This window comes from Tinamus guttatus, unplaced genomic scaffold (genome assembly GCF_059628265.1).
Source record: "Tinamus guttatus ecotype Peru unplaced genomic scaffold, ASM5962826v1 Tinamus_guttatus_pri_ptg000710l, whole genome shotgun sequence".
Taxonomy (NCBI): Eukaryota; Metazoa; Chordata; class Aves; order Tinamiformes; family Tinamidae; genus Tinamus; species Tinamus guttatus.
Window position 1 is genome coordinate 2,869,594 of NW_028289244.1, and position 10,798 is coordinate 2,880,391.

The window sequence follows — 10,798 nt, forward strand, 5'->3', positions numbered from 1 at the left end:
AATGTTTCTTATGGAATGCCTTAAAGGAATAAAGAAAACCTGTAATGCTTTATCAGGACCCTAATGCTCTCTTGTACAGGAATTACTATATCATGTTTTTAAAGCAGTTTCTTTAGTGTGTTTAAAAATGAAAGTGTGTATTCGGGAAAAGGGGAATAATATTACATGCCCCTCACTTCTTGGGTCTTTCATTCTTCAGAACTGCAATCCACGAATGGTTTTCTTGGTCGAATAAGGTGCAAACTCAGCTGGCCACAGGATCCAGCTTCTACTTCCTCTCCCAGCTCTTGCCAACTTGCTGAATATGTATATTTGACACTACAGGAGTTTTTTTCTTGATTAGCTTTTGGTATAAATGTCATGGCACCTTGAATTAAGGAGCGATCCCAGCTGTAGGTACATAATAACTTCATCCAAAATATATTTCACCTGGCTTCATCTCTGCTCACTTGTGTGTTTAGATGTGGCCAGCTGATTGGAAAATGGGTGTTGCAGTGGGTGTTCATGAGCCAGAGCTGGTGCTTGGTGCTAGTTTTGTGGTTAGATTGGCTACCCGTGCACTGAACCATAATTTCTGCAATATTATCCAGCTAACCCACTTCCGATGCTGTCATTAAGCACTAAATTACACTGCCTGGCATTTCTCTGCTCGTGTATGTATTTTTGAAGTGTAATGTATGCAGTGCTGGGGATATCCTTGTGACTGCTGATTTTGCCAGGGTTTGCAGGGGCAGTCCCAGTAAGTTGTCCACATGCTGCTTTTCTGTGTCTTTTGAGTAGAACATGAGAGCTTTCTAGTTAGCAACCTGTGTGTGCTGCTGGTGCGTGGTGTCCCTAACCATGCTTAGTTTATCAGTGCTCCTCATAAAAAAGAAATTCCGATACCCGAGTGCAGCTGGGTTGGAGGAGACTTTGACACTAATTATGTGCTAAATAGTGATAAGAGATTGCTGCTGCTGGTACAGTGTCCTAGTGTTCAGGTTGCTTCTTGATCTAAATGCAAGGATGGAGAAACTGGGTCAGCCAGGAGTTTGTGAGTGGAGGATGGAGCCTTTCCAGTACAACCCGTCTCAGACTGAGCGTTACTCTTCAGTGAAGACTCTTTGGCTTTTGCAGTGTAGGTAAATTCTCCCCTTTGGGGCATTTCTCTCTTTTGCACCAACCACAGCTCTAATTTAGCAGCTTTGGCCATACCAGCAAAGCGCCTAGAACAGACATTCACTGAATGAAGCTCTCTCTGGGCTTGCTTTATAGTCACTAAGGTAGGGAGTACCTTGGATTTTCCTCTTTAGAGGATTCAGTCTTGCTGGCGGTCAGCCCAGCACCTTGTGTGAGTATTACACTTAAACAAATGTACTGGGCATGAAGTAGTGGTACATGAAGGGATGACATTGGGTTGGAGTATCTATAGGACCAAAATAAACCTTTCTAGTGTGACGGACAGATGAGGGAAGTCTAACAAAGCATCCCCCTAATCAAAATAACAATGAAATAGCTTACAGATCAGGATTCAGTACAGATTTTTTTTTTTTAATTATTGGAATTCTTTTGGATTTTTTTGTGCCTGAAGTTATGTTTTTTGCTATTTTTTCCCCCAAAGTATTACGATCTAAAAGTTTTCTACTCTTGGGAAAGGTTAAAGAAACATTAAGATGTGTCAAGATTTTCTGTACTTTGACTTTTTTCCTTTCATTTTTTTTTCCTTTTTCAGAATATTGTTTTAGCTGTCCGAAGTGTTGCTAGTAACAGTCTTTTAAAAGAAAAAGATTTTAATGTTTTGCTTCAAGAGACAGTTGTGACTAACACTTTCTTATAGTGGTGAAGTTCCTTTAGGAAGGAAACCCATTCTGAATTCAAATCAATAGACCAAACCATCAGATTATAACATAATTTTGCTTTATTGTGCTGCTCCATAAACCTGCTTCCGTGTTTGTTGCAAGCATAACCTTTATGCTTTTGTTTACGTTGTAGGAAACACAGCTCTAGCAATGAATTTTTTTTCATTTAACTCTAAACATCTTTTTATTTTGTTAATTTTAAAATTACTAGGTTTTGCTATGTTATGTTTTTAAAGATATTTTTTGCATACTGCTGCTCATATTTCAATAAACAAAAAGAAAACCCACAGGTTTTTTTCTGATTTTCTTTCTGTGCACCTCGGTTTGTGTCTCAAACAGACCTGTGTTCAAGGGCTGACTCATGAACCCTCCTTGCAGGGCACTGCGGATGTCTTGCTGTGTCCAGATCCCTCTGCATCCAGGTGAGACACTCGTGTTCCAGTAGCCTTTTGGCCACACGAAAGCCACGGAGCTCTCGGGGACTGACGTATTTCATTGATACGTGTTTAAGTTGTCCCTGGACGATACAATCAAGTGAAAATTGGTTCCCGCTAACAGTATTAATTGGGCAAAAATGGGTAAATTGGTGGTACCGAAAATGCATGTAGGACTTTAGGAGCTGTTTTTCTAAAATGTTTTAATTTTTTTTTAAAAAAAACGGTTAATAGAACTTAAAATTGACAACATATTTTTAATATTGAAATGAAGGCTATATTGAACTTAAAACACTGTTAAAATGGAAATCTAGGGCCGCCTTGGCGAGCTTTTCCTACTGTGTGTTATTCTCTTGTTTTATGACTGAAGGGAAGAAATAAGTAGAAGATACCTAGGAGTAAGAAGATACCTTTTTTAAAAAAAAAATATTAATGGGAAGAACACACAAATTTACAGAAATTCCTTTTTTTTCTTTTTGAGAATGAATATTTTGGTAAATTACTTTCATTTTATGTTGGTGATGCACCAACATAATATGTACAAGAAATAATAAATTGTTTTAGTACAAGGGACGCACAGGGTTGTGTTTCCACAGGACTTTGCCAGTCTGTTTAAGAGTAACAGGAAGGACAAACTGTTTGATTAATTAGTGCAAAGTTGAAGCAGGAGGGAAAAAAAAAGGAAAAAAAAAATGATCCAGTTTATATTTACTGCTTTGGGACTTAATTTGGCCAGTAGACGACCTTATAGGATTACTGTGTATAAGGGTTTGTTTTTTTATGAATTTCTTCGCCATTTTTTCCCACGTGAACGTAATTAATTTTGTGTGTGACCACACTATTTTACTAAGGAGAGTCTAATCACTTGGGTACAGGCAGCTTAGCTGTTTTTTTGCCATTTTCAGTGTGTTATTTTGAAAAGCGGCTCAAGGATGATACAGCCAATGCTCCAAGCTTCTTCCTGTTAGCAAACACCTACTGTCCTCTTAATATATTTCCAAGCAGTTTTCAATTCAAATGTATTTTAAGAACAGATGCATTAAAGAACCTTAGCTCTTACAGTCGTCTAAGTGACGGTTCTTTTATACTAAGTTTTTCGGATGGTGCAGATCAGGCTCCATGGAGTGTGATGACTTATTCCAGACTGTTAAGTACTGCCACAGGGCATTGTCACATGTTAAAAATCACAATTTCTTTCCAGCTTGAAGCCAGAGAATGTTTTGCTGTCCTTTCTAAAACTCTTTCCCTTTAGATCGTGTATGTTTAGCAGTATGTAGGCAATTACTATAACAATACTGCCTAGATCATGCAGACTTCCTTGCAAGTGAGCAGCGTCTCAAATCAAGTGTTGCAGTGGCTGGTTGGCTCTCCATCTGTTTGTCATCACTTAGAAGTACAACAAAGCGGAATATTTCATTTTAAAAGTCTACAATTGCTGTCTTGTTTTCTCCTGGAAATACCAATGAGCTTGAAACTTTTTCATGCAAATTTTTGGAGGAGTGAAGATCAGAAGTTCTCTGCAAAAACTTATTTTCATATGGTAACCGTCTTCCTTGGATTGGGCTATTTAGGTTTAATTAGCAGCCTTTATTAGCATTTTAAAGAGGAAATAGTTCTTAAAACTTTTAAGATGTTTTTATAGGTTTTGTTAATCTTACTAATTTTCTGCTAGACTTTTTTTTTTTTTTTCTACTTACTTTTTTTCTACTTACTTTTTTCTATCTGGCATTTAAAGTAATTAACATGCCAGTTTAGTTAACATGGAGTGTCCTGTACCCTGTGGTTGGAGAAATCAGTTGTTTGGAAGGTGCCTTGACCCACCTGAGGACGTTGCCTTCCCTGACACCATTCCTAGAAATCCTCCTTGTCTAGAAAACAGTCCCAAAGAATCTGAGGAAAACTTGGAAAAATTCTTTTGCTCTCAATACTCTGATCTGATCCACTTTGTGGATCGATTCAGCGGGTGATGTCTGGAGTATCAAGTCAGTGGGCTAAATTGGATATTTCTGGATGGTTTTCATCAGGTGAGGGCTCTCTGGCACAGAAATGCTTCTATTTAACACAGAATGTTTCTATTTAACCTGCCAAATTCTATAGTTTTACATATATGTTTTAAAGCCTAACTAACAAACAAAAACAACCCCAAACCCACTCTGGGGAGGCTTTGGTTTCACTTTAAATCTTCAAGCAGTGTTCGTCATCCCAGATGCAGAATAAGCTGTCGTCTTTTTCTGCCTGATAAAAGGCATTTCTGAAAAAGCCCTGAGGCACCTGCAATTTATCATCCCCTCAGCTATAACTACATGTATTTAGCTGCCATGTCATCCTACTGCTTGATTAATATTGCTGAGGAAGTGATTTATTCCAAAGGGTGACTTTTTTGGTCATCCAGCAGCAGCTCTCTGAGTGGGTAACGTTCAACACAATCATTCCCTTTTGTTTCGGTATCCGTGTAAAGACTTCTGAGTAAAGAAGTGTCACGCTGTGCATTTTTGATGCCAGCATAACAGAGTTGACAAGGTGGTTTAGTGCAGCTCTGTATTATGAATTCCTACTCCAACCATTCCTGAATCTATTAGCAAAACAGATGAAAGCTGCCAAGTGGCTCACTTAAATTAAAAAACGTGCTCTACTTGGGTGCTGCAAGATCTGCCTTGCATTTATCTGCAGGCTTCCAATTGCGCTTCTGAGAGCAGCTGAAGTCAAAATAGAGAGTAAATTCTGGAGGATTATTAATGCCTGCTATGTAAAACCATCACCAAATGCTCTGAAGGGCCAGTTTTCTTAGAGCCCTCGTATCTCATTGCTTCACCCACATCTTCAAGTCACTTATCCTTTTCTAAGACCTGCCTGACCAAGCAAAGGCCTGTTTAGACTTGAGAGAAACTTTATTCTGGAGGTCCCTTTGCCTGCTTTGGTACCTGTCGTCCCTTACCCCGGCGGAGGACATGGCCATGTGTTTCTATATTCAGAAATATTCTAAAACCACCCTGGGAGGACCCTGATGTCCAGCGCTGTTAAAGGACCATCCCTCAAGGTGCTGGTTATGCATAAACCTTGGGCTGATTTGAGTTCTACCGCCATGCTCATGTTAAAAGAGGAAGCAAGACTTGAGAAGTGTTATTCTGAATGGAATATGCCGGATAATCTGTGGGAGGGTTTTTTCAGTGCTACTCTAATTCACACTGCATTGGCCATCTGCTCTTCTAAGGATGGCCAAGAAGGAGTGTCCTGTTTGCACCCAGGTGCAATGGTTACAGATGGGGCTGCTGTGGGTGATGCTCATGAGCAGGTTGGTATTAAAACCCCAGTAACAGGGTGGTGAGAAGTGTTCGTTCTGCAGGATCACCTGGATCCATAGCCCTGGGTGAAGATGCAGTAGAGGTAGGTGCTACATAAACACTCAAGATGATTCCTGATGCAAAAACTTCTGGTATTTTTTATTGAGGTTCTTTTGAACAACTTAGAATGTGCTGAAGTCACTTGTTTTATGCAAAATTATCTTGCCTGTAATGATCACAGAGAAACTTATTAAGGTGAATTTCTAGGGTGAAAACAGAACACCTGCTTTTGGCAAACAAAATTTTGCTGACTTTCAAAAGTAATTTGATTACTCTGGTTAGCAATGTACTTTTTTCTTCATCAAAGTGTATATTTCTAAAGAAAAAAAAATACACAGAGATAGTTATTTTCCCTTTAGTATCTCATCTGTGTGTACAGAGAGATGTTTTGTCACTTGTGCATTTTAGATATTTCCTATTTTCTGTGCAAAATGTCCTTAATATCATTGCCTGTCTAAAATGCTGGTAATCTCAATTTCTTTAATGAAAAGAATGCTTTCAGAAGTGCAGAGAATGGGAGAAAACGAAATTCTTAATAAATACCTCTTTACAGTCCTGTGTATTTTGCTTTTAAAGCACTAAAGTGGGTAGATGATTTAAAGTTTTTAGATCTGGAGTGTAGAAAATTTAGAGAAAATGCAAGATAAAAATAGACCTGTTTCTGTAAGAGCCAAATGGAGACTTGTATCTTGAGCCTTGCTTGGGAGGTCTCCCAGGAAGGGGAGAGGTAAATGCACTACCACGAGCCCGAAAGTGCCGCTTTGAGGAATGCACGGGTTATTTTCCCCTGTGAATAATCTCCATGGGGGCAAAGTTACTCCCCATACAAATGCTGGAATTGTGGAATTGTTGGAAAAGTAAAAATCAGGAGGGGGGAAACACTTGCAGAGCAGCCCTGGTTTGTGCCCTCTCTTCCCAGTGAATCCCACTCTGCGGAGGAGCCGTCCCGTGGCGGATTCCTGCTCGGAAGGGGTGTCCTGGGGCCAGAGACCTTCTTTTCTTGTGAAGGTGCCGGTAGCAGAGAGCTCGTGAGAGCAAGCGAGCTGGCAAATCCCTGTGGATTTGCCACACGGAGTGCGTGGATTTGCCACATGGAGATCGGAGAGCGCGATCCGGAGAGCTCGGCTTGGTGCTCCCTTCCCTGCGTAGCCGAGTGCTTGCCAGACGCAGGCATTCCAAAGAGGAATGAAACTGTTAACTTATTATTATTATTATTTTCTTATCATTATTTACCTGTTTCCTTGCTGTGTGGTTTGTGACAGACTTGATGGTCCCCCAGGTGCCCCTTTCTCTCCTCACAGGTTTTGGTTGCCCTGGCCATGGTGCTTCTGCCCTAGTGGTAGGAAACATCCAACTTTTTCTTCTGTTTTTTTTTTTGCTTTTTTATATATTCTTGGAGAAAAAAGGCTCTTTTTGAAGCCTTTTTGGAGGCTTCTTATCCTTCTAAAGAGCTTCTGACCCCAGCCGTGTTGATGCTCCCAGCACCATGCCTAGATTTCTGGTGTTTAACTCGTCCTCCATATCTCACCGCACTGACCCCAGGTCTGCATCAAGGAGAAGCCGTCAGGCCAGGGGCTCCCGCAAGACTCCAGGTGTCTGGGAAAGCCTGGCGGAAAGTGGGATTTGCTCTCAGTGCTTGGGATGGAGCAAGTATCCCCCTTGCAGAATATGAGGGAAAGGGGGAACATTTGCGTTGGGACCCCCCATGCGACATCGTGCACTAATAGAGCAGCTCCGATACGTGAATCAATGTTTATGATCAGGATTATTTTTGCACTCAGTGTTTTGACCAGCGTGAGCTCCCTGCCTGCGTTTTGGGCCTGATAGAAGAGAATATAACTCATGTTTTCCATACACACCTTTCATACAGTGGTTAAAACATCATTAGTAGGGTTTTCTTCTGAAATAAGTTAGTTTTGGTTTGTTTTCTTTTTCTTTTTGTCAAGGAGAGCAACACAGAACTTGCTTACAAGCTTTCCCAATAAATTGGGTAGCACAGTAAGCATGACAGGCTATTGCAGTTTGTTACTCCAACTATCAGACCCTGGGAAAAATACTATTATTCCATAGTTAATCTTGCTTAAAGGAACATTTTAGTAAAAGTACAATACAATGCAGTATGTGTTTTATAAGGTTCTGCTTTTGCCAGTATAAATTCTTAGACCAAACTTATTACGGCTGACAGCTGAAAGCAAGCTGTCATTACTTAAAAGTAAATAAAAACTGTCTGATTTCATAAAGCTTGTTTTATTCAAAATATACTGAGCTAAATATAGTTTTAATATTTTCTGTTTTTACATTTCAGTAATTCCTTGGAACTGTACCAAATTAAGTTTGGTTTGGATGAGATTTTTTAAAAAAATGGCTACCTATTGAGGAATAAGAAAAGCTCATATCTTAACATATTTGAGCATAACAAATGATGGTAACCAAGACTATTCATGAAAGTGTATTAATTATGCAAGGTTTTTCATGTAAAAGAGCTTGCAAAGAGGATTCCACACATACAAATCTTGACTGTGTATTTGGGTGCAATCCCATATATGTATATGGTTTCATCGTAAATGAATTTCATCTGGATTAGTAAAAACAGCAAATAAATGAATGTACCTGCACATCATTTCTGCTGTAATTTGCATATTAAGACTGGATTAAGGGGCACAGCATCTGTTGCGAATTGAGCACCATTCTTTGGATGCATCATTCACGAGCATAAACTGCATATAAATTTATAACTTTATACGTTGGAGCAGGAAGTGTTTTTTGGACTGGATGCCAATATAGGTATGTGAATATCTGAAGTTCAGCTGTGTGGAGAGCTACTGTGGAAAAAGTGGCCCCTTGCCCACCAGTGGAGGGAAACACGAATGCACTGCAGGTATTTGCAGTTTGACGTGGAATCATGGTACAGGAGCTTCAGATTTTCAAAAACCTACCAACTATAAAGTGGCAGGTCAGCTATGAAGGCTAAGCAGGACCTTTCAGCGTAGCTTTTGGAACAAAACCCTATTGCTAATTAATCTAAAACTGTGTTTTGTCAGCAATGCTCCAAGCTGAAAAAATCTTGCTCCTAATTGGTCTAGATTTGTATGAAGAGCAAGGAATGGCAATAATATTGTTCATTAAAGTAGCTCTTCTTAGTGACTGCTTTGTGCTGCCCACAAGTTGCCTAGTTCTGTATTAAACTTGGGGCACTCTGTGCTCCCCTTCCATTAGTTTACATACTTTTAATGATGTTTATTTTTTCTCCTTCCTTCTCCCCATCCTGCTTATTTGGATTTGCTGCCTTGGTGAATAATTTCCTTTGTAGCTTAAGAAAGTAGAAAACAAGTTCCTTAAGCATTTAATGATTCACATAACTGGTAACTTAAAACCTGATTGAAGATGCAATAAAACATGAAAAATGCCCTTAACAGAATAGCAGTCAAGAGTCTAAATAAACACTTTTATTTCTACCAGGCATGGCTCCCGTTACATTACCACACGTTTTCAGCTGCAGTTGAGAGAAATGGGCCTGGAAAGTAAACTAATATTCTCAGTGTGGAGCCGTTGGGTAAATAGACCGTGTTTTTTATGTTTGATGTTATGGTTTCATAAGCATGGGCACAAGTTCCACCAGATGCACAAATCAAAGACTGCTGCTAATGCAAATATGCTTGCGCGGGCACTGAATGGCTTGGTGATGACATTTGCATACATAGAGAGCTAACGGAGCTCGCTTCTATCTCCAACCATGAGGTGCTTTTTTGCATGAAACTATGTAGAAATTTCATAATGCATTATCTCTTCGGTTCATAACAGAGCTCTTTATTTACAGCTATTTGGATTTGCATACAGCATTTTTTTCAGATTATATATATGTATTTTTTTCACTGTTGTAGCCAAGGATTTTTAAAAAGGATCGAATCCATTCACTGACATATGGAAGTAACATCTTATTGCACAGGGTTTCTGGTTCATGCTACCATTGTGTATCAGGGCAAACCCTCTCAGACACTGTCTCTGTCCCCAGTGTCACACAGTTTGTGTCTTCCAGGGGCTCCTCGCCTCTCTGAGGGATCTGTCGTAAGGAAGAGTGGCAAAAAAAGAATTTTTCAGCTGGCAGTTTATGAAGAGCACAATGAGAGTCACAGTCAAGAGCAGAAAGAGAAACAGGACGACGTAAGTCACCAGATCGGGCTTATTTATCTCCCCTTCTTTCAGCGCCCTGGCTGTCGACACGTACAGAGCGGAGGAGCTCACGGGTCTCTGGGTGCTGCTCAGGCAGGGGGTATCGCTCTGCACGAGCAGATGCGCCTCGGTGGCTCCGGTTGAATTTAGCAGCCCACTGTACATGTTCCTGCTCAAATTCCCTCCGCCGCACAGGTAGAGGAGGAGAGCAAACACCGTCAGCCTTCGGTAGAGGGAGGGAACGTTCCCGCTCGCGATGGGCTGGAACCCGGCCGCATTTTGCATAGGAGTAAAGGGCAGTTAATCCCCGTGCCCTGCTCCGTAAGTTCCTTTTAAATCTTCCGGGCTCATATTTACAGCATTCATCCACAAATAGTAACCAAAAGGAAAGCGGTACAGGTACCTGGTGCTCTGGCAGCTCCTGTGCTGGTCACTGAGGGTGAGGATGAGGTGCCTTCCTCCCAGCGCTGCTCCGGGCTGTAAATCAGCGGAGAGGAGCGAGTGCTCCAGCTGCACTCGCTGTGCAGGGGAAGGCACAGACGCTTCTCCGGGGATTTTTTTTCTAGAGTGGGATGCACCCAAATCCTGGCTTAAAGGAGATCCGCGGAAAGAAGTAGCTGCCGCTTTGGCATCGCGCTGAATTCCTGTCAGGTTTCCCCACTTCCCGGTGTCATCCCGGCGTGGAGCGGAGCTGCCTCCCGGTTTGCAGCGCGCGGTGCACCCAGCAGCGAGAGCCTTAGCTTCTGCTCTGGCTTTTCAGATGCTCCTTGAGGTTGTTTAAGGGGAAAAAAAAAAAAAAAAGAAGAAACCAATCTGCCCAATGTCCCTTTGTGTACCAAATCGAAAGAGAAAAAGCAACTGTAGTTGGAGGGGGGTTACTCCTGTGAAGCCTCCCCTTCCCGCAGGACTCGCGTCGTCGTGTCCATGGGACGTTTTCCTCCTGTGCCGAGAAGGGCAGAGCTGAGCGCCGGTGCTGCACGTTCCCGCAGCCCCTGATATCTGGCAGTGCCGTGAC

At 41.3% G+C, this 10,798-nt stretch overlaps 1 protein-coding gene across 1 annotated transcript; it reads right to left on the minus strand.

The window, feature by feature from the left end:
- Positions 1-9,550: 9,550 nt before the first annotated feature.
- SMIM32 (small integral membrane protein 32) lies at positions 9,551-10,585 on the minus strand. Its single transcript, XM_088536802.1, has one exon. It carries the CDS (start codon positions 10,066-10,068, stop codon positions 9,628-9,630), a length of 441 nt encoding a protein of 146 aa, XP_088392928.1. The 5' UTR covers positions 10,069-10,585; the 3' UTR covers positions 9,551-9,627.
- Between the last annotated feature and the right edge of the window lie 213 nt (positions 10,586-10,798).